This window comes from Littorina saxatilis, linkage group LG2 (genome assembly GCF_037325665.1).
Source record: "Littorina saxatilis isolate snail1 linkage group LG2, US_GU_Lsax_2.0, whole genome shotgun sequence".
Classification (NCBI taxonomy): domain Eukaryota; kingdom Metazoa; phylum Mollusca; class Gastropoda; order Littorinimorpha; family Littorinidae; genus Littorina; species Littorina saxatilis.
The window spans coordinates 93501295-93525908 of record NC_090246.1 but is presented as its reverse complement, the minus strand read 5'-3'; the positions used below and the strand labels follow the sequence as shown (position 1 = coordinate 93525908).

Below are 24614 nucleotides of genomic sequence, written 5' to 3'. Positions count from 1 at the left end.
TCAGAAGGAAAGGCATTCTTTCCAGGTCTATGTTTTGAACACACTATAATCTATTTCTCTCAGAAGGAAAGGCATTCTTTCCAGGTCTATGTTTTGAACACACTATAATCTATTTCTCTCAGAAGGAAAGGCATTCTTTCCAGGTCTATGTTTTGAACACACTATAATCTATTTCTCTCAGAAGGAAAGGCATTCTTTCCAGGTCTATGTTTTGAACACACTATAATCTATTTCTCTCAGAAGGAAAGACATTCTTTGCAGACCGATGTTTTTGGCAAACTAATCTATTTCTCTTTCAGAAAGAAAGCCTGGAACATACAATTAACCTGGAAAGTTCTAGATACTTTCTGAACCTCTCTTTTATCATCTTCCCTTTCCCCCTTTCTTAGCGTAAGTTTAACTGCTCCTGGCACGGGCCCTTTAGGAAGACCTTTTTATTCACTGATCATTCACATTGATAGCAAACCTTCACTCAAAGTCCTGACAATGCGCAGGAGCAGTCTCTACAAGGCACTCTGCTCACATGTTAGCAAAAAGGGATACAGAATTATTCATGCATGATAGATGGAAATTTAGCTGCAAGAGTTTTTCATCTGTTCCTGCAATTTTTATCAATGTATTTGCAGTTAAGCTATTTTGAAAATGTTTACTTCCTCATCATAATGTAAACCCAAAAAGCTTCAACAGAGCGCTAGGGTACCAAAGTACAGTGGCCCCCCCCCCCCCCCCATTAAGACCCCCTCCCTTTTAAGACCATGTTTTCTTTGACTTCCTGTTCATAATCTCTGTAAATGTACCCCCATTTTAAGACTCCCTCCGGGCGGGGATGTAGCTCAGTCGGTAGCGCGCTGGATTTGTATCCAGTTGGCCGCTGTCAGCGTGAGTTCGTCCCCACGTTCGGCGAGAGATTTATTTCTCAGAGTCAACTTTGTGTGCAGACTCTCCTCGGTGTCCGAACACCCCCGTGTGTACACGCAAGCACAAGACCAAGTGCGCACGAAAAAGATCCTGTAATCCATGTCAGAGTTCGGTGGGTTATAGAAACACGAAAATACCCAGCATGGTTCCTCCGAAAACGGGGTATGGCTGCCTAAATGGCGGGGTAAAAAACGGTCATACACGTAAAATTCCACTCGTGCAAAAAACACGAGTGTACGTGGGAGTTTCAGCCCACGAACGCAGAAGAAGAAGAAGAAGACTCCCTCCTTTTTAAGACCTGATTTTCTCACATTTTGGGAGGTCTTAAAAGGGGGGTTCCACTGTACTTCTTTAATCTACATACATGTATGGTTATCTGAACCATGTCGGGTTCATACTTACATAGTTGTCAGTGATGAATGAGCTTCAAAAACTCCCTGTGGTAGTGTTTCCAGGCTATTTGAACTCAGATCCCTGTTTCAAAAAACAAACAAGTAACAAATGAAACATGTTTTAATTTTGACTTCTAAAGTCACATGAACTAACTTTTTTTAAGTCGATAAAAGCTGTCACAATTTCCATGTCTACCAGATCAAGGTCATTTGTAACATGCATGTACAAAGAAAGGGAACTAAAATTCCCAGAACAAGTTTGGTAGAGTAGATTAACAAAAATACATCTTATGCAGAATTTTGTCTCCATAGCCTTCAAAACATAGGGTTTATGAATGTGGTATATTACAAATCTCAACTGCTAATAGACGAATTCCGAAAACAACTCCGTCGGGTTTGTATGGGTTGTGGGAGAGTGACCTTTTCTTGCAAAACGGCAGACAAGCAATGAAGGGACCAATTACTAGCGAGGGGTGTGCCGGAAACATGTGCATGTCTCCACGTATTTCCGGCACACCCCTCGCTAGTGATTGGTCCCTTCATTGTTTGTCTGCTGTTTTGCAAGAAAAGATAACTCTTCCACTACCCATATAAACCCGACGGAGTTATTTCAAAAAATCGTCTATTAGCTATAGTAAAAAAAAAAGCATTATACTTTTATAGGCATCCAAGTAAGACGAGCATAGCACACAATTAGGAAAAAAAAAAAAAGGTCTGGGGCGGGGATATAGCTCAGTTGGTAGCGCGCTGGATTTGTATTCAGTTGGCCGCTGTCAGCGTGAGTTCGATCCCAGGTTCGGCGGAAATTTATTTCACAGAGTCAACGTTGTGTGCAGACTCTCTTCAGTGTCCGAAACCCCCCCCGTGTACACTACATTGGGTGTGCACGTTAAAGATCCCACGATTGACAAAAGGGTCTTTCCTGGCAAAATTGCTTAGGCACAGTTAATAATTGTCTACCTATACCCGTGTGACTTGGAATAATAGGCCGCGAAAGGTAAATATGCGCCGAAATGGCTGCAATCTACTGGCCGTATAAAATTTCATCTCCCATGGCATCACTGCAGAGCGCCTAGAACTGTACCCACGGGATATGCGCGATATAAGCTTCATTGATTGATTGATTAACATAGGGTGAAACAAGAGGCGAAGCCATCAAGGCTCACGTAAGAAATCGACAAACAGTAACACAAACTCAATCACTCCGTCACACACACACACACACACACACACACACACACACACACACACACACACACACACACACACACACACACACACACACACACACACACACACAGAAAGAGCATAGGTGAAACTGTGCAAGAAAGCGAGACACTAGATCTAGATCTGTCTGTCTGCATGTAGCCTACTTACAAGGACTCGACTGCCAACTAGTCTCGGCGCGCTCAAAATAATAATGACCGAGACTTTCAGTACTTCCTTCGCGTGACGTCTAACCCTCTTACGTCATAATGTGACGTCAATGTAATGATTGTGACGTCTTCAAATGTTAGAGTTTCTACCACAGACATACACACGCACAGACGCACGCACGCACGCACGCACGCACAGACAGACAAAGTTACGATCGCATAGGCTACACTTACGTGAGCCAAAAATAGGGTCGGTAGGTCGGCTTTTTTTTTTCTCCATTTTTTTCTCTCCATTTTTTTCATATTTTCCTCCCCTCTCTATGATGTTTCACAGTTCATTTCTTCTCATCAATCCTAACAGTACTTTGAGCTTACCTCCCTTCTGCCGTCTGCTGTTGAGCGCAAACAGCTCTATTTTGGATGCTTTTTTTTTTTTTTCAGACGATCCAAAAAAAAGATTAGGGTCGGGCCTAAAAACTAGGGTCGGTCGGGTTACCGTCAACAGAATTTTTTTTTTTTTGGCCTTACAATATTGAAAGTACTATTTTAAACAGTGTTGTTTCCAAATATAGAGGGAAATTTAAGGCCAAAAAGAACAAGTCGCGTAAGGCGAAAATACAACATTTAGTCAAGTAGCTGTCGAACTCACAGAATGAAACTGAACGCAATGCAATTTTTCAGCAAGACCGTATACTCGTAGCATCGTCAGTCCACCGCTCATGGCAAAGGCAGTGAAATTGACAAGAAGAGCGGGGTAGTAGTTGCGCTGAGAAGGATAGCACGTTTTTCTGTACCTCTCTTTGTTTTAACTTTCTGAGCGTGTTTTTTAATCCAAACATATCATATCTATATGTTTTTGGAATCAGGAACCGACAAGGAATAAGATGAAAGTGTTTTTAAATTGATTACGAAAATTTAATTTTGATAATAATTTTTATATTTTTAATGTTCAGAGCTTGTTTTTAATCCAAATATAACATATTTATATGTTTTTGGAATCAGAAAATGATGGAGAATAAGATGAACGTAAATTTGGATCGTTTTATAAAAAAAAAAAATTTTGTACAATTTTCCGATTTTTAATGACCAAAGTCATTAATTAATTTTTAAGCCACCAAGCTGAAATGCAATACCAAAGTCCGGGCTTCGTCGAAGATTACTTGACCAAAATTTCAACCAATTTGGTTGAAAAATGAGGGTGTGACAGTGCCGCCTCAACTTTCACGAAAAGCCGGATATGACGTCATCAAAGACATTTATCAAAAAAATGAAAAAAACGTATGGGGATATCATACCCATGAACTCTCATGTCAAATTTCATAAAGATCGGTCCAGTAGTTTAGTCTGAATCGCTCTACACACACACACAGACACACACACACACACACACACATACACACACACGCACATACACCACGACCCTCGTCTCGATTCCCCCCTCTACGTTAAAAAAGTTAGTCAAAACTTGACTAAATGTAAAAACATGTCTGTTTCCGGTAACCCGACCGACCCTATTTCTAAGCGCCGACCCTAAAGTTTTTTTTCGCTTTTCGCACCGAAAAACCCCAAACAAACATTAAAAAAAAGGGAGGTAATCGGTCGATGAGACTTCACAATCGAAGAGACTTACCTCCCGTTTCCGTCGTCACGCGAAAAAAACATGACGGCCAATGACGCCGGGAAAAAACCCAAAAAAGACGTTAACAAAACATAAGAAAAAGGTAAAAAATAAAAAATAAAAAAAAATAAAAAAAACGACCGATCGACCCTATTTTTTCGGCACCGGAAACAGACATATTTTTCTTTTTGGCCTAACAGGTTAGTTGGACCTGGATTCAAAATATGCATCGGTCAAAATGTCCTGACCGCAAACAAAATTGTTGTGTCAAAAGACATCCCAAGTGTCAAAGCTATGGGACATTGGACCGGCCTGGGGTCAGAATAATGCATCAGATCAACTAAATATACTGTGTAAATGACCAAAGACAGAGGCCTGGGAACAACACTGTTTCAAATGTCAGCTGGTGAAATAAATTCTTGCTTTTATTCTCAAAATTCTTGTACATGTATGACGACTAAAGAACTGGAATTTTTTTATTTCAATGTGAACTAAATTACAAAGAGGCTCATATACTGAATGATAGTCTGACACAGTCATTCTTACTGAAGTGACAAATGACATGACTTTGTGACCAATTTAAAATCAGTTTTTGCCAAGGAAATCCCTCAAATATATCAGGATATAGATGAATTTCTTGAAACCAGTATACTCTTCAAAAGCACTCCCAAACATAATTTTTCTCTCTCCCTTGTGCAGTGAAAGGTTTAGTGAGAGAGACGATCAATATAAATAACAGCTACAAACTTTCCCCCTCTATTAATAACAGATCAATTGACAATTCAAACAAGACTGCACTTTCAAAGAGAAGAAATGCTGTTTCTCGTAGCATTAGATTCTGCCTGCAGTGAATTTTCTGTAGATTAATTCGAAGTTGACACTGACATTCACCAGTGCTCTACCATAGTAGGAACTCTTCCATTATTCCTCTTACAAAAAAACAAAACAAAAAAGTGTTTATTCCCGACTGTACGTAGAGCATGTCTAATAGAAGTGGCATTGCCAGAGTAAAGCATGCTTTGACAAATATTGGAACATTATGAATAAAGAGATCTTAATTCTGGCTCAACTCTGCCAAATAAAATATTCCCATGACGGAAGAAAGTGTCAGCTCTATTAATAACAATTAAAATGACAGTAACCTGAAGGACTGGCCTTATTCACTTTTATAAATCTATGCATGATTTGTAGTTGTATAACGACTGGAATCATTGGGTTCATTCCACTGTGCCAGAAATGTCATTGCAGAGACCAGGTCAGTCACCCGATGGTACATGTAATCAGGGAAGAAATATGTGACCCTCCACCACGAAACCTCGCGCGGTTCTGCGCTAGGCTTAATATAAGTCCGGGAAGTGTCTGGTAACAGTGCGAGGGTCACCTTAGTCACAGGCTTATAACTCAAACAGTTTTCGCTCTTTTCTAAAACGGTTTTCACCACTGGATAGAGCATAAAAAACTCTGTAGGAAAATGTAAAAATATGAAAATCATGCAAAGGTGACATGCAACTCATTTCGTGGTGGAGGGTCACATATTCACTAGCATGTCACCTAGTGATCTGTGACAAACATACAAATAAAAATGGGAAAATGAACAGAAAATGACTTAGCTCAGCTAACACCAAAATAAGATCGGTCCATGTTCCACTCATTAGCTCATTATTATTTATTTGTCAATCCACTGGGTAGACGCACTAATGAATGCATTGTTTCGCATGAACCAAAGATCATTTCAGAAAAAAGACACAGTGGTAACAACCTCATAGGACAAAAACAGCACAAAGTTTAGTCTAGGTTTTAAATCAAAACTGACACTCCCTGTGTTTCAAAAGCTATCAGATGCTTGCATGCAGGCCAAGTAAAAGATGATAAACAAAGAAAATACTTACAAATGTTCTAAACCAGAGTAGAGAGCCAGTGGCATGAAGCCTACAGAGGTAATCCTGTTATCCTTGAGAATGCTGTAAAAAAAATTCAAACTCTAAATTTATCTGCAATTTAAAACTGTTTTTATAAACTGCATGTACATGTATTATGAAACTATTTAAATCAAACATAAAAAACAGGGATTGTAAAGATATGATAACAACTGCCATGGTCACTGCAGCAACAAAAACTGTAACTGCAGTAACGTGTCAACCTAATTATCATTTCACACAAAAACCATATACCATCTCTCCCCGAGTCCTATCATTAATAAATTCTATTTTCTACGTGATAAACTGAACGAGTTTACACTAAATATTCTCATTCCTACTTTGAACAAGGTAGCAAGTGAGGCTTTTCATCTCTTTAGTGGCTTGTAAGTCCAACAAAAAGAACATGTTTTCATGCCTACTATAATGGGCGATTCTATTTGGCTTACTTTGATTTTTGAAATACTGGAGTGATTGACTGTATTGACTGAATGCTTGATTGATAGATGGATCTACTGACAGACTGTGATAGAGTTATTAATAACCAATGCAAAATTTACATTTAATGTTCAATACATTAGTGTTTCTATTGTTTTTTTTACTTACAGCTGTTTTGTGGTGGCAGGCAGGTCCAGAGGTATGGATGACAAGCCTTGACTGGTACAATCAACGATGTCGTTTTCACACTGGCACATGCCATTGATGCCGAAAGGGCACCAGCTGGTGTCGTAGCCATAATCACCGTAGTTGTAGTAAGCCCCATAGTCATAGTAATATTGGCCTGAGCATACTAGAACCAGCTGAACGAGGACAACCACTCGCAGAAAAAATGCAGCAGCCATCAAGGCGGGCTCAGAACGTGCTGAGCAATTCCGTCAGTGAGATTCTCACTCCTGCACTTTAACTCTCAGGAAATGTCCATAATTGTGCACAACAGGTCTGATAAGGCATGCACAACATGACATGGTTCATGCACCATCAAATAGTAATACACATCTCTACATGACTGGTCGAATCAACGCACACTTCAAAACTGAAGTCCTAAACCTACGCAAACAAACGTTAGAGATCAAGATCTTGTTAGTATTTTTTGTTGTTGTATTTGATGAGTGCACACCCAGGCTTTGAAAGTCAGTCAGGTTCTGTCCACATCGCCATATCCTCAAGTTGGCATTTTCACGACAGAGCAGTGAACATCTGAAAACAGTCAATAGAATGAAACGTTATCAACAGTTCACATCGCATAAAAGCAAAGGTGAAAATATATGCCTTGTTATGCCAGAAAACACTTAAAAAATATGAATGTATGATTTGGCATTTACTCAAACAAATGTACAGATGTTTATCTGTGAAGTATAAATGTGTTCATATTTTAGTTTGATCAAGAGGCAACCCTTGAACCATTTCCCCATTCCAAGTTGGCTAACAACTGTGTGAATCTAAAAAGAATGAAAAACATGTTAATTAAACGAATAAACAAAACTGTGTGCATCTTAAGCAGCCGTCAGACGCTAGAATTTTTCTAAAAGTTGCCCTGTCGAAAAGTGGAATTATCGCATACAAACAAGCTGCGATGTTGTCGTTGCTTCCGACAACCAGAATTTGTTCTACTCTATGCGATTCAATCGCATATCAGAACCAATCAGAACGCGCCGTTGTGGCCTTCACGCTGTGACTTGATAAAATGGGGCACAGCTTAACAGCATTGATTCTTTTTGTCGATTCTAAACTTTTTTTTCAAAGAACAGTTCTTAAGTCAGATACTTTGGCAGAGAACCGTCACATACAACTTCCTGCTTATTTACTTTCCCATGAAGGCCTTGTGCTTAAAGGTATTTTCAAAAAGGGTGAGAGCGATGTTTGAACATTGGCAGAGCGGATGGAAACATGCTTCGCCAAAAAGCATCTGCTCACGTGAAGAACCGTACGACTGAATCGCAATAGTGTGATGGCCTAGCTATTATTATACCTAGAAATCCAACTTGTTTGTTTCTATAATTATCTTGAATAGTTGACTATCTATTTTATCATAATTTTCTATGTCTTCATTATTTTACGAAGCATGCAACAACAAAAAAAAACTGGTGATTTTAAATATTTTTGAAGTTTTCACTCAGGTATGAGTACTCATATTTTTTTTACCAAGAGGTTTCCATATTGTGTGGTTATTAAACCCTGCAAAACAAACTAAAAAAAAGAGCACATTCTCAGCACTATCAGGCCAAAACAAAAAAAAGTGTGGTTACGGTAACATAGCCAAAAAGAATAGGGTAGGAAGGTAGGCAATCACTTTTTTTTTAAAACTTTTTTTTCTAATGTGTACAAATTAAACCTACTTGACAGGGAAATAAGTGTGCGACTCTGGCGCTTTCGCTTTCATTGCGTTTTCTGCACTCGTTTTCTTGTTTTTTTGTGTGTTTTTTTTGACAAATGTAATAAAAAGTTATAGGGTCGGCCCCTAAAAATAGGGTAGGTCGGGTTACTGTAACCACACCTATTTTTTTTTTAGGCCTCATAACAAAAACTAATACTTTTAAAATATATTAATCTGCTAGTGGTTATTTTTTTCACATGACTGCTGATCAAGTTTACATAACAATGTTGCTGTTTATTTGAAAGTAGAAAAGGGTATGGCCATGGTTTGTAATCATATAATGTTAAAAATCTAAATAATAGCAGGGATGTCGTTAGGCGTCGGACATCGGACATATAACGATGAAAATCCCCAAATGTCCGATTCACATTGCCGCATGCTGGTCAGATGTCCTATCGTTTTAGCCTGAGCGTGGTCATTGTCCGATATGTACTCCATTCCTTCGGACAGCGCGATATTCGTTAATTTTCATTTCAAGATACAAATCTTCTAAAAGACCGAACACTCTCGTGTTCAGCTGACACTGAAGTTGCCAGTGCCACGTGCGGATCTTTTCTTTTGTCGGGAATTCCCGAACCGTTTGCGGTATGCGCCGTTTAGGTATAACCGTCTCGGTGCAGCGTACTGATCTAAAAATAGTGGATTATTTTTAGATCAGTGCATGCTACAGGAGTACGGGAGACAACTCCAACTGACTAAATTTGTCGTCTGCTTTTGTTTTCGATGAGACAAAGCACTGAATTATGCCGCTGAAAAAAAAAACAACCGAAAGCCTGCAAAATATCAGCATTAGATCAAACCGATCATTTAGTTGTTCAACTTTTATCCAAATCATGCAGTTTGTAATCAAAGTAAGAGCTCTGAAGTTGTTCATGTTGGTTTCTTTTTTGTGGTTTCTTTGAAAATAAACAAATACAACATTATATGCACACTGTGTTGATGTATTTACTATATTATGTGTGTGTTCTACAGCGCTCGCGCGTGGGTGTGTGTGCGTGTGTGTGTGGGTGCATGACTTTGGAACAATTCCATGGAATGTGTTATAAGCTCAGTGTTTGGCACAAATTCATAATGTCCTATTACACTTTCTGAAAGCGGTCAAATGTCCTATTGATGCTGAAGAACTCAGGACATTTGTCCTATGGGTATGAATTTGTAGCAACATCCCTGTAATAGTAAAGTGATCTTTAATTAATCCATTCTGAAATGTCTTGGGGTTGTTATGCGGACAAAACCAACGGACACAAGAAGGGTGAGGTGCAACGGTTTATTCGGTGACCACATGGCAGGCTCATACATTCGTTTACTACACAACAGGAAAAAAACACTCTGTACAACACCTTACTTTGCTATCAAAATCCCAAAAAGTTTATTGATATAATTATAAATATGATATAGTGTCATATGCTGTCACGACATACACAATCACACACATATGAAGAGAAGCTATGTTTAACATCATTGTGAATATTTCAATCCGTTCTTAAATTAAATAAACAAACCTACAAACACAGATCCATGCAAGTATGATCTACAGATTACCAGAAAGTGTGCCAAATTTGCACCATTCTCAAGACTCTTGTACAAATAGCATATATAGAATACAGACCAAAGCCAGACAACTCTCCAGGCCAGACTCTTTGCCAGAAAACTTTCACCACTGTCAGTTTCACGTAAATGACGTCCTGTTGATTTCTGTTACACTTCTAAGACTTATTAGTCAAAAGAGACGATGCTTTGACCAAACTGAGTACGAGCAACAATTCCTCAAAGAGTGAAGTAGGAATGGTTCAGTCTAACTGCTTTGGACAAAGTAAACACGACTGCAAACAATCTTTCCTTACCCGCCATGGTCGACGATCAGCGATCACGGGCAGCTCCGACAGTTCTGACAACAGTGGCACACGTTGCAAGCGGCACACAGCAGACCCTATCTGCCACTGGCACTGCTCGCTCGCGCAGCGGCACATTTTGACACAACAGTACCTTTGTGACGGCACCGATCTTTGCTTGACGGCTTGAGACTAGTTCCTCGGCGACACGTCCGCTGAACCGTAAGTCGGTGGCAGGCTTTCAGTTTCACTGCTATAATGTGTGACAAATTCCATTTTCATTGCACCCTCACAGGTGCGTTGTAGTGATCCATCCGTCCGGAACTCGCTGAAACAAATGCGGGCTGCGAATGGGCCAATCAATGATCGAATAACTGTAACCACAGACGCTTGTGTCTTCTGCGATCGGATTGGCTAAATGCCAATAAAGTTTTGGGAAGAAGAAGAGGGAGGGGGAGGGTGTGTTGCCTGAAACCAAACATGATGTAGAGAATACGAAATGGCTTGCTGTGTCGTACCAGATTTACAGGAGTTTTGTTTTTCATATATTGAAAATGCAACCGAAAGCGAGCTTTTCAATACTTGAAAAAGCAACGAGCCGGCAGGATATGAGGTCTAACGAATGACGTCTCACAACGTGCAGGGGCGGATCAGTTGCTTTGTAAGGGGGGGGGCACTTTGAATCGAAAGTGAATGTGATGGGCGCGAAGCGCCCGAATACACCACTAAACAGTTCCGCGGCCATTGCGACAGTGCGCATGCGTAGCATTTTTTCGAGTAAACAACGCGTCGTGCTAGCTTCTCAGCAACTTGAAACATGTGCGATTTGAGCGAGATTTCCATCCAGAAGGTGCGACTGTGGAGCACTGAAGCATCGAAAACCTTGTCGTGTGTACGGAAAACGAGTGTGGAAGGTGCACACGAGGAACTTGTAGCTAGGTAAGTTTTATTTCTTTCGTTATTTACTCTTTGCAATGATGCGATGTGTTGTTCATTCCCAAGACCGGTTTTCCGCCCTGTAAGTTGTAACACTAACAGTAACTTAGTAAGTGCTCTCTCTTCAGATACGCTTAACTTTTCAGTTGATTAAAGTCAAAAACTTGAATAAGTGCCGTTGATCTGTCCACGGAATCTAACTTATTATGAAGCATAACTATATTCCGATTCGTGATGCATAGGCTACATCAGTACATGTTGCGATAGTGTATGCAAAAGTTTTCCATTTTCAATCTGACGTGTGGGTAAGATAAGAATCAACAAACATGCATACTAAGTTGCCACTGCCAGTTTGTATAGCTGCTAAGCTTACCTCAGGCTGAGTCAGTGAGTATTTTGTACGTTTACATACAAAATGGTGATGAGGGGGGAAAAGAATGCCTTCCACAGGTGCGAAAAACTGTGATTTGATCTCAAGGCCTTTTTGTTTTAGAGCTTTTTCTGCTTTGGAACTTGGGAGATGGGATTCCTGTCGACCGTGAAGCAGAAAATGCAGAGAGGGTGCTTCTTCGGGAGTACAAGCAGAAGTTGTATGTGAAAGGGGTGCTTTATCCTGATCCATTCATCATCACCACAACTGGATTGAAAGGCAGCAAGATGGGCGATTCCTGTGGCCAAGCGTCTTCATCGCCGGCTGCCTGTGAGTGTGAGCTCGACCTCATGCATCGCCTCGTCAACGAGTTTTAAGGAGGAAAGGCTTACAGGTAGGAAACCTCTCTACTTTTTTAAATAAGTCATATTTGCACTTTACTTTTGAAAAAGAGAATGGTTCAAGTTGAATTGCAAGATGGCAGTGCAGCCTAACAACATTTTGGTTTCAGTGAACAGGGAATGTGTCAAAATCTGAAAAACCAGCAAACTAGTATTAATACACACTAATATTATGCCTGTCGCTGTCACATACATATACTTTTTGAAAAGTGCAGTGATACTAATAGTGATACAGTTAATCAGCAATGACTGAACCGACTTTCTAAATTCAGGGATGATCAAATCATCTGACTAATGGCCAGGGGCGAGTACAAAAAATCCGCTGTGCTAGTTAAAACCGCTTGGCAACTCGCCTGGTTGGCTAGTGAAAATTCTCGTCAAATGCAACACTTCTGGTTGTATACTCTAGTTTCAAAACGTTATATAAACAATGCAGTTATAGCAACTGTGGTTTGTACCCGGCAAGCAATTCTTTTTGGTGGACTGGACTTTCTTGAAATGACTCACCTGTCTGGCAAGTTAAGATTTTGAGATCTGGCCATCCCTGCAACTGTCTTAATTTTGCAATGCTCTTCATGCAAGTTGCACTCAAATTTGTGAGCAATTTGTTATGTACAACTTGGTAAATTGTCCTAAATGATGCTTTAGTAAAAGTTGTTGTCTCCTTTCTCTTTCTCATATTGATTATTTTCTTTTTTTCTTCCTTTTGGCAGTGTTTTGACCATATGCAACAGGCTGCAAGTCATTTTGGAGGAGGAAGCCCCTGATTGCATCTTTGTCAAAACCAGAAAGAGACTTCTACCTGTCTGCAAGAGTCAGCCATCACAACCACCTGTTACCCAGAGCCAGCCATCACAACCTCCTGTTCCCAAAGTAATCCAATTGCCCGTTTTGATACAGGCAGCAACAGGATGCACTTAGGACTAGGAGGAGGAACTAGTAGAAGTAGGGAAAGCGGTATTAACAAAACAGCTTTTTCCTCTTAACTATGAAACCACACAGATAAACAAGGAAAGCAACCCTTCCACAAAGTAAACAATCCTGACGACTCTAATAATTTCAACAATTTGTCAACTCATGTAAAAGCTTTGCCAGATCCAGGCATTAAGCTCTACTCGTTACACATGTAATGGGCAGAGCAACATTGTTGAACAGCTGCTTCATTTCTGTAAGTTTTCAGCCTGAAAGGTAGTAGGGTGGGTCGCATCTAAAATATGAATGTTTGTCTTGTCAAAACCTATGTAAATTTTCCTACATTTTAAGACTCCCTCTTTTTCTGTAGTGGATTTTTTTTTATCAGATTATTGTTTGGAGTTCTGAAAAGGAAGGCTCCTGTGTACACCATTATAGATATGACTTTTACTGTACTACATTTGTGTTTTTGGTATATATATATATAAATATATAAAACTAGATATCTTTCTTCCCAATATGTTCATTGCCAAGTGGATGAAGTCATCAGATTTGATCTGCTGCTAGTGATAACGTTTATCAACATAAGTAAAGTTTTTTGAGCTGACTGTATTGTGTGCATTTTGTTTGCAAGTGCTGATATGTTTGACTTTGTGCTGTAATGCTTTGTCTTGTCTCTCATTCTCCATTTCAAAGTACGAGAACTCAGATTTTGTTCTGACACACTCATTGCATCATACAAACATCAATAGACACACACAGAAAGTGAGCCAAACAAACATTTTTCCTCAGAACATGTTATGGTATGCACAGGGGACATGAAAATTATGGAGAGAAGACTGTGCGCAGGAAGAAGAGAGAAACATTCAAACAAATGAAAACAAAACAGTAAATTGTTTAAGGTTGCTCTTGGCCACTCTGGTGACATGTAGATGTACTTTATTCTACCTATATTAGCGAAACCGATAGGCTAGATCCTGAAGGTCTAATCCTCGTCTCTGTTGCATAAACAACATCTCATTTATACTATAACGTTTAGGGTCAATACTCATTGGTTGATCGCTAAAAATTCTTGTCTTTTTAGAATTTTTGACTTTTTCCTGCCATCTTCTTGTTGCAAAGGGTGACACTAAAACCATGAATTAATTGTAAGAGACTGGTCGTGGCTATACCAGTGCAATATGATATGTTCTGCGAGAAATCAGATTTCTGAATAACCATGGATTTTTCCTGTCTGCGTTCTTTTTCTTAGCCATGTTTGCAATCTTTAGTTTGAACATCAGTCTATTGTTCTCCTTAGTCAGCTTAATCATTGCAATAAGATTGTGCATAACGGGTGTGCATTAAGTTGGCATCTGCTTATACAAAAAAAACTATCAACAAATAAGCAAAAACAAGAGCACCCAGAAATGTTTCTGTTGTGAATGGGTCTTGTTCAGGGCTAGAGTCACACTTTTCTGGCAATCAACTAGCTGCACCATTCCTCTCCCTTGATGATCCTTGGGCCTGACACGTCTCAAACTGGAATTCCAGATCTCGCATTGCCCATTTTCTTCTGCCTAGCCGGTGCTCTGGTCGGGGTATATCTATCAGCACTCTTGCTGTCTGAAACATTGCCAAACAGGGTTCATTCTGTCAGTATTTATGGTAGTATTACATCTTCATGCAGGGTTCTCCACATATGTTGTCCGTTTGGGTTCAATGCCCCCAACTTCAACTTATAAAGGTGGTCATTTGGACCCACTGTAGTCATTTTCAGTGCAATACAGAACTCCCCCTGTGTGATACTAGGAACAGCATGTGTGAACAAATACATTCAACACCTTCCCATCTTCTTTACTGCGTACACACACAAAATATAACAAGAAAGTTATTCAGTTTAAAAAAAAACTTACTCTGTGTTGAAATCCAGGGTATCCCAAGTTTTGTGTTGTGAAAGAGTTCTCTGCAGTTGGTGTGCCATCAAGAAAGTGTTGAGAACAAACCCTTGCAGGTGAAAAAAAAAAGCTTGTGCTGGGTTCTTCTTGTGTGTTGGATGCGGATGCAAGCTGTTGAAAACAGACAGATGCATATCAGATTTAACAATTTATGGCTCTACAAAGCAATTTTGTATTGCTTTTTAATCACAGCCATGCTCTAACAACATGAAGTAAAACAAAAAAAACAAGAAACGGAAACACACTGACACAGAAAGTGAGCCACATTTTTTGATCTCATGCACGGCAGATTCAAACAAGTATTTCATGCAGTGCCGGTGTGCAGCTTTTGTAACGTTCAAAGCTGTATAAATGCAGGTCTAGCTAAACGGTTTTGTAATCATGCTATGGAATTTGCAGAAAAAAACAATAAATCGCATGAATGTCAGGCAATAAAATAAGTTGATCAAGAACTGTTACAGTGTTGCGCTTACCTGAACGGTGGTTGGCATGAACAGCACAGACTCGTGTGGAACCTGGTGAATTTTGCAAAGTTTAGCTTTCCATTTTGAAGACGGTAGCTTCCGTTGTCACAATCAATCATCGGGCAGTGACATGCCATTGTTAAAATCGATAATCGCTGAATTTACATCGACAAAACAACAAAATAAACACAAGTGTCTGACTCGTCAGTCGCAGAACATACGCAAAGCTGTGTTGCAGACGATTTGTTTCCTCGAAAAAATGACGCAGCCAATGAGAGGCGTTTGTGCGGTCACGTGATTTTCCTTCTTTGTTCCATGTAAACGTCGGAACTGTTTAGTGGTGTATTTGCTAGGGGGGTCCGGGGGCATGCTCCCCCGGAAAAAATTTTTGCCCAAAGAAGCATCTGGTGCCATTTGAACTTAGAAATGGTCATAGAATCAGCATAGAAAAATCTTTTTTTTTTCTTCTTTTTTTTTTCTCGGGGGGGGGGGGGGGGGGGGCACGTGCCCCCTGTGCCCCCCCCCCCCTCGTCCGCCCCTGACGTGCGCAGTCGTCCTTGGCGGTCAAGAAAGCCGCGGGCGCCGCTTGCTACAGATCTCTGCGCAGACGACACTTCTAGACCGCCAATATTTTTTGTGCGCATCACGTGCTCCACATAAATCGGCCGGAAACGAAGCAATTGGGAAACCTGGATACTCAAAATACTGTTTATATAGTATCTCAGTGTTGGGATGTGGTTTCAACTCGCGATAAAAACCTGAATATGGTCAACGAATACTTATTATTTTTCTCCCATCGCAGGGGCGGATTAGGGGGGGTGGTTACAGGGGTTCCGGAACCCCCCCCCCCCCCCCCCCGGCTGTAAAAAAAAAAGATGTTTGTGAATGTTGTTGTTTCTGTCAAAGCCGGGTGAAGTGTTAATTGTTTAATCAGTATTATTTGTGTACAGTTTTAACTGCCACTCCTATGCGACATGTCTTTCTTCTAACCATACTATATGATGTCGGGAGCAGATATCATGGAAGATAAATTGCCATTATTTAATACTAACTTTAAAAGAAATAATGAATGGCTGCTGACACCAGTTGATCATGTTTAAAATGAAGGATAAGCCACAAATTGTTTATAAGATAGCTAAACTTCTTCAGCTTCAGGGGGGCTTTGCCCCCCAGACCCCGGGCCAACGGGGCGTTGCCACGGTACTCCACCTCTACCGACCCCTGGACCCCAGGTTGTAACCCCCCCCCCCCCCCCTCGGGCTTAACTGCTCCGCCCCTGCATCGTGAGGTATCAGGTCTCAGTCATGCGACCCTGTGATGGAAACCCATATATATATATATATATATATATATATACCAAACCGATGTCAAATACGAGCTGATTTGGTGAAATAAAGCACATTTCTACTTGCGAAACCCATCGAACTGCCATTAGGCTAAGCGAGAGAGTTCTCGTGATTGTTTTAATTAAAAAACTCATTCATTAAAACTAGAGACTAGGTTTCTGGTCAAAACGAATGATTAATCTGCTGTATCATTCGCTTGTCGGAAAGACAATCGGCCTACGCGCATCTCTCAAATATGACCTTCTCTTGTCTACTGTCTCGGAAGATTTATTCTACTCCCAAATAGCACTTCTTTGCACCTCTTATGACTCCTTCGTCCTCTAGAATCCCGTACCCACACCAAATACGAGCTGATTTGGTGAAATAAAGCACATTTCTACTTGCAAAACCCATCGAACAGCCATTTCCGGTGCTCGATCGCGGACATTTTCAGCTTTGAAGGCTATTTACGGGCAAATATCAATCGCTCCCTGACTTTTTATGCATCGAGAAACAAATTTAGTCATCGCTGAATCAGTAGCTTACCTTAAATCCCGACATAAATCAAACAATACCTAGAAAACAGACAAAACTTGCCTTCACACGTGTCATGAGCGGCCTTCGGCTTCTGTTCGGCCTTTGACCGGTTATCCCCCGTGAAGGACTAGCTGGATCGTTCTCAGCTCTCAGTCACACTTTTCCGAGTCTGCTCGATCGCCGTTCATTTCGGGGTAGTTAGGGGGCCACCTTATGGCCACAATCATAAATAGAGAGAGAGAGAGAGAGAGAGAGAGAGAGAGAGAGAGAGAGAGAGAGAGAGAGAGAGAGAGAGAGAGAGAGAGAATATGCATGTGGGTGTGTACGTGCGTGCGCGCGCGTGTGTGTTTGCGTATGTATGTATGTATGTATGTATGTGTGTGTGAGGGAGGAATGAGACTGAGATAGACAGCTAGACAGAGAACGCCAGAGAAAGAAAGAACGCGCGAGAAATAATATGACGTCATTAATCATCATGACATGTTAATAATAATAATAATAATAATAATAATAATAATAATATTAATAATAATAATAATAATAATACTACTACTACTAATAATAATAATAAAAAAACATTCTTCTAGAGCGATGTTCACCGCCGGATAACAGTCTCGTTGCGCGTTACAAATCCATCATACAATACAAGCATTATAAACAACAACCTGATACATATGATACTCTAGAAGGTTTAAAAACAACCAGTCAACAAGCAAACTTATCATTCGGCACATTCACTCACAAGTCACATGCACGCATTACACCACAGCTTTAATGTCCTAATTACTTTGCTCATTTTAGTAAAAGGCAGATTTGTACAGGTGAGTCCGCTAGGGGAAGTGATCGGTTCCAGAGTTTAGGGACTTGGAACCCGTGAAGGATCTTTGACAAGCTGATTTGAGTTTGGTTCTAGGAACTGTGAGGAGCAGCTAGGAGGACCTCAGGGACCTAGTTGGAGAGTACTTTTTCAGTTTTGATGACAAGTAAGGAGGGAGGGTGCCATGAAAGTAGTTGAAAGCGAGAGTGCCCAGCTTGTACTGTATTCTCTGCGGCACTGGAAGTCAGTGGAGATGATTCAGCAGTGGCATAGCATGATCCCTGTCTTTTTGGAGGATTACCTTAGCTGCACGTGACTGTTCTGAACTGATTCGTTGAATGCGAGATAGCTGATCAGTTGAATGGCAGTAGTCAATGTAAGGTGTAACACGTGCACAGACGAGCTGTGTGGCAGCCTTCTTGGTCAAAAAACGCCTGATCTGGGCTACTCTGCAAATCTCCAGGTAGGATGTACAGTACTGGCCCGGCAAAAGAAACGCAACTCATTCGCGCCCACTGTTGCAAGGGATTTTTTGTCATTTTCAAATTGTCGTAAAATTAGAACCAGATAAGGTACATAAAAAAGTAAGACAGATTCGTGGAGGATATTTTACTGGCTGTACGATAAGGGCATATCATTTAATCGTTTTCTTTTTTTTTACCTTTTCATAAACTGTGTTATACAGGGTAGGGGTCAATCGAGTCGTGATTGCAGGCGAACATGTCACTTCGACACACTACAAATTTCGTAAAAATGCATATTTTTCAACCAGGTAAAGACAGTTGTGGAGGAAATTCATCTCTTAGCATGATCATTTAATTTAATTATTCGCCAAAGCATAACATAATCACACGACGTTAAACACCAAATAAAGAAAGAAAGAAAGAACATAATCACAAAAATGAACATAAATCACTTTGACGGTTTTAAAAAGGGTTGTTTGGGAAAAAGCGTGTTTTCTTTTTAGTTCAAAAAATGATGTGTGTGTGTGCACGGTGTGTGTGTGTGTGTGTGTGTGTGCGTGCGTGTGTGTGTGTGTGTGTGTGTGTGTGTGTGTGTGTGTTTGTGTGTGTGTGTGTCACACACAAATGCACACACTGACACCGACACACACACACACACACACACGGCACATGCGTCATACAGTCATACAGATCATATTTGTTTTTTTAATGTTTAAGCCAGGGCCGGACTACCGGGGGGGGGGGGGGGGGGGGTATGGGGGTTGAGCACCCCCCCCCCTAGCCTAAACATGTACCTCACTTATTTAAAACATTTTTTATTATTGTTTATTTTATGCCGTTTCATGCAAGGAGCGACCATTTTCCTATCTCAGAATATGACCTACCCATCAGCTTCAGGGGGCTTACCACTGGCGAACACCCCCCTCCTCTTAGCCTAGTCCGGCCCTGTAAGCATAACTGTAAATAAAAATATTTCAGTGAGGATGCCTTTTGAGTTCAAGCCTACCAGCTTGTGCACAGTCCCAAGATCTGTTCTATCTTCACATATCATTAATATCAGATAACTTTTAAAACACCTTTTCTATTAAATGTCACATGTATCTAGGTCTGTCTGCAATTATTTTGTACTTTATTTTCTATATATATATATACGACTTGTGTCTGTGTGTGTGTGTGTCCGCGATGCATGGCCAAAGTTCTCGATGGATCTCTTTCAAAAAGTTTGGTGGCCGTCTTCAGGTCCACCCCGGACACAACCTGCTCGATGAGATATTTCAACACGTGCTCTCAGCGCGCAGCGCTGAACCGATTTTGGTTTTTGTCTGGATCCATTCCCAGTAACTCTTCCTTATCTTCTCCAGTGTTTTCAGCGTTTATCTCCCTTCCTTCGTGTAGCGTCAATCCATATTCCCGTTTCTATTTTTAGGTCACTGTCGACAACGCTCAACCCATATTCCCGTTATACTATTTTTAGAAGGTCACTGTCCGTGGTTACTAATCTCCAGTGTTTTGCGCGTTTATCTCCCTTCCATCGTGCGGTGCGCCGGCAAAGCCGGGTTCCCGGCGCAGCCGGGTATTCGGCTTGACTTCTTCCCGGCGAAGCCGTACCCGGCGAAGCGGGTATTCATCTAGTTCTTAATATACCCTTAGAAATAGCCCTAATTGAAAACAAATCGTGGAAAAATGTTTTCGTTCAAGGGGGATAACTTGAAGCAAATGTTTTTAAACAGTAATGTTGCATAGTGACATCGTCCAAAAATAAGCATAAATAAGGAATGAAGATCTCTTCACACGTTGACTGTCTAACTTTGATTTGAAGTGGAAATCTTGTTCTGAATTTGTTACAAATAAAACTGATTCAAGGGAGGCAATTAACATGATAAAAAGAAGGAAATTATGGCATATATTCAATGAAGAAAATCGTTGAAATAAGACACGATCTATACAGTAACTTTTTGGGGGATAGCTTTTCAACTATTTTTTTCTCAATGAAAAGATCTGGTAGCCCTAGCACTGATTCAACCCCTGTCAGCCTGATCAGGGACCTATATTACCCAATATTGACGGACTGTGTGATGATATCTTCTGCTATGGTCTGTTGAGACAGTGATATCAAAATCGAGACCGGAGGTCGAGATTTTGATATCACTGTCGAAACAGACCAATAGCAGAAGATATCATCACACAGTCAGTCAATGTTAGATATATTGCTAATTCTTTGGACATTTTGTATTTACTGTAAAGAAATTACAAAAGTATTTGTCTCAGTTTTGGCTGTTCCATATCAGTCCCTCCCTCTGATTATTATTTCTTTTTGTTCACTCTTTTCTTGTACTTTTCAGTATTTCAAAATGTCTTTTCTTTCAAAAAGTCTTTAGTCACTTGCTCAACTAAATTCTGGGATCATTACATTTTCATACATATTTGTTTGTTTTTAAATTTAGGTGTTTTTGTTTTTGAAGTGGGGAAGCAATAAAGAGGTCGTCGTCGACGGAAATGTCGTCGATATCACTTTTGCACTGAGCTCAGTTTTGCCCAATTGACCAATGGAAATCCACGTAACATATGAAATAGCAATATTTAGTTCTATGGCCTGATGATGATGATGTATCCGCTAAGCTTACCTACTCATGAAATGACTGAGACGACAGAAGTCAGCACAGTGTTGTTTCTCATTACTAGTGATTATTTTGCGCTTTGTGGAGAAGGCCATACAAGGTTGGGCAATATTTACACCCCCGAATATAATTTTCGATTGGTCTGTTTGTTTGATTGTTTGTTTGCACACACACACACATGATTTTCAGAAACACATTCACCGACACATGGCACACACACTAGTGCTTCAAACGTTCACCGGGCCAAACAAAAACTGACAGTGAAACAAATTATTTGGTTGCGTTTTTATTAAAATTGGCGATTGACTACATACACGCGGCAGTGCTTCTAGTTCTAGACCTCAAGAACAACCGGACACTGCCTATTTCGGAAACTTATTAGTAATGTTGATAATATTACATTGTGGGACTTTTCACTTGACAGCCAATCATATTCCATATACCTTTTCGCAGTAGCCAATCACAGCTCAGTTACCAAACGCACTGTTCATCATGTGACGCCATCATACAAGTTCTGTTGATTCCACGAAATGGAAACATGGCTCTCCTCCAACGTTTATTTCAGAATCGGAGAAATGCTAAACAGTACAACGGAGCTTACTACGGACAAGGAGAATCATCAAATACGTAAGTGGTATCTATTTATTAGAAATCGATGAAACGACCGATAAATTCTCAGCAGAAACATCTGCGTCGTCTGCCACTTTCGTCTCGTGGTTTGTGTCTCGTGCTTTTGAGTCATGTGAGTGGGGTCGTGTAATGTTGATCTTAGGACCAGCATTGATAACACGTTTGCCATTTTAACGTTACGACTGATCATCCGCCACGCGGTGGACACATATTTCGAACAAGTCCTTCTCCTATTGATATCGGATTAGGTCAGATCAGAGACATACTATCTATGTCTCTGGTCAGATAAATGCGTTTGAGGCCCAACCGAGCCCTTGAAAGCATGCCAATCGTGGATGTAGCAGGGGAGACAATCATTGTTCAGTGAGAAGCATGTGACTGTCAACAATGATAGTCACATGAGAAGAGTATCATTGCTGCGTGACACTTGGGACTGTGTCTGAGAGTGAGAGTGAAAATTCATTCTGGAGTAGATGTGGTGCGAGACCATGATGGGCTTCTTGGTGGATGCAGGCAGTAATATTTCAAGGTTTAAGAATGTGCAGAAAACAAAAATTCAGGAACATGAGTAAGTGAAACTAGCCATGTACATTTTGAGTTAATTTGACAAAAACAGTACTCTATCTCTTGTCTCATTAGTGTTTTCACCTGTCACTGTGAGTTTTATTTTTGTGTGTGTTCCTTTTGCACATTATCATGAATTAAGGGAGGTGTCCTATGGATCGATTGAATGAAGTAACCAGAGAGCTGGATATCTATATATCTATCTATATATATATACGACTAGTGTCTGTCTGTCTGTCTGTGCGCGATGCGCGGCCAAGGTTCTCGATGGATCTGTTTCAAATTTGGTGATCATATTCAGGTACACCCTGGACACAACCTGCTCGATGAGATATTTCAACACGTGCTCTCAGCGCGCAGCGCTGAACCGATTTTGGTTTTTCTCTGGATCCATTCCCAGTAACTCTTCCTTATCTTCTCCAGTGTTTTCAGCGTTTATCTCCCTTCCTTCGCGTGGCGTCAATCCATATTCCTGTTACTACGTTACTATTTTTAGAATGTCACTGCACTGTCCAGAACGCTTTCCTTGCACCCGTAAGTTGTCCTTACTGTAAAAGTGAAAAGGTCGAATCAATTTATAGCCACGCAAAAAATACACTGTCACCTATCTCTATATATTTAAAGATATAGATATAATACATATATATATATATATATATACGGCTTCTCTGTGTGTGTGTGTGTGTGTGTGGGCAACACCTGTGGATTGTAGAGTTCTGTTTGTGATGTGGTCTGGCGGCTTTGGTGTGTCCATGTTCAGGCCTTCCTTTGAGAAGCCATAACAGTTATTCTCAATCCCGTTTGATTGGACTTCGCCTTCAAAGGTGATTGTGGTGTTTCGGCACTCAGTTACATTTGGCGTCGTCGACAGCGATGGGACTCGACATGAAATGTTCAGGCCACTGAAACATTTTCGTGCTGTTCCCATTATATCTGGGAGGGACATAAGCTTGGCGGGTCCATGGTTCGGAACTTTGGGGACAAAGTTCATTCAAAGGGGGTCGAGTGTGACAGGGAGACTACCGTCGCCCTTCACAGCAGACTCTGCAGAGTTGTTCGCCTTAGAAGTTGTGGGCTTTCCTTGCATGTACCCGTAAGTTGTCCTCACTGTAAAAGTGCAAAGGTCGAATCTATTTATCGAAAAATCCACTGTCATCTATCTCTATATATTTATATATATAGATAGATATATACGGCTTCTGTGTCTGTGTGTGTGTGTGTGTGGAGGCAACACCTGTGGATTGTAGAGTTCTGTTTGTGATGGGGTTTGGCGGCTTTTGTCTGTCTGTATGTTCTGGCATTTGAGAAGCCGTAACAGATAATATAGGGCTTAGAAATAAGCTCTAAAATTCTCAATCCTGTTTGAGAGGACTTCGCCTTCAAAGGTGATTGTGGTGAACCGCCACGCTGTCCATCTCTGTCTCGCGATTCACCCCGGCAAAGCCGGGTATTCCTCTAGTGATATATATATATAATAGGCTGTGGCTATAGTCACGAGTCCGTGATTTTAGAGTCCAGGTTACATCCACGTCAATGATTTCATCAGTCTCTGTTCAGCACTACTTGGAATCTCTCAGCAGTGGTTGGAGTCTGACCATTTGGTCATGAGGCAAAAATGTTTTTGGCGTTCTTTTAGGAGGGAGACATGGTATTTTGAGTCTGGAAGATTAGGGGCCTCAAACATCTGTGACAGTCAGATTTCAGTCTACCAGCACCAAGGGTGCAGGGCCTGTTCCGATGATACTACTTTCCAATTCTGCTAGAGTAATCTCACTAGGGTTCCACATCACGTAGAATTAAGGGTATAATACCCTTTGACCCTCCAAATCACGTACGAGATGCTCTCTGAAGAGGTATAATAAATACGTAACTTTTCTTCCAAAGGGGTAAAAAAAACGTACGAGTCAAACGCTGAAAGGGTATAGCCTTTTCTAGTTTACAAGCAACAGCACGCAGGCCGCCTGCTCTACTGAGACCACTAACACGCCCGTGTTCGTGCCACTCCTCTGTCGACACTGACACGCCGTGAAGCAGAGGTTGCCTCCCTTGTCCTCAAACTGCGCGATATCTTTAAACTGATCATCTCGATGGCACTGTTCGCTTTAGCCTATCCGGTGCTGTCGCCAGCTCAAAAAATGACATTTCATGGATACACCGATTGTCACTCATACCCTGTGAAAAATCTGGAAGGGGTAAAAACCCTTTACTTTTTT

General features: G+C 40.8%; 1 protein-coding gene and 2 long non-coding RNA genes across 4 annotated transcripts in view; 2 read left to right on the top strand and 1 right to left on the bottom strand.

Moving 5' to 3' along the window:
- Positions 1–11144: 11144 nt before the first annotated feature.
- LOC138960198 (uncharacterized) lies at positions 11145–13653 on the top strand. Its single transcript, XR_011453907.1, has 3 exons — positions 11145–11365; positions 11856–12126; positions 12847–13653. It is a non-coding gene; the product is annotated as an uncharacterized lncRNA (long non-coding RNA).
- A 284-nt stretch (positions 13654–13937) lies between these two features.
- LOC138960199 (uncharacterized) lies at positions 13938–15721 on the bottom strand. Its single transcript, XR_011453908.1, has 3 exons — positions 15456–15721; positions 14941–15093; positions 13938–14650 (listed from the first exon to the last, which is right to left on the bottom strand). It is a non-coding gene; the product is annotated as an uncharacterized lncRNA (long non-coding RNA).
- A 5957-nt stretch (positions 15722–21678) lies between these two features.
- The window catches only part of LOC138960197 (folliculin-interacting protein 1-like), a 29570-nt gene continuing 26634 nt past the window's right edge, over positions 21679–24614 (top strand). The window contains exon 1 of one of the 2 annotated variants that reach the window (XM_070331978.1): positions 21679–21834. In XM_070331978.1, the coding sequence (XP_070188079.1) occupies positions 21746–21834 (89 nt within the window). In that variant the 5' untranslated portion in view covers positions 21679–21745. Of the gene's footprint in view, positions 21835–22007; positions 22406–24614 lie in introns of those variants that run through there. The other variant, XM_070331977.1, reaches the window with a different exon arrangement.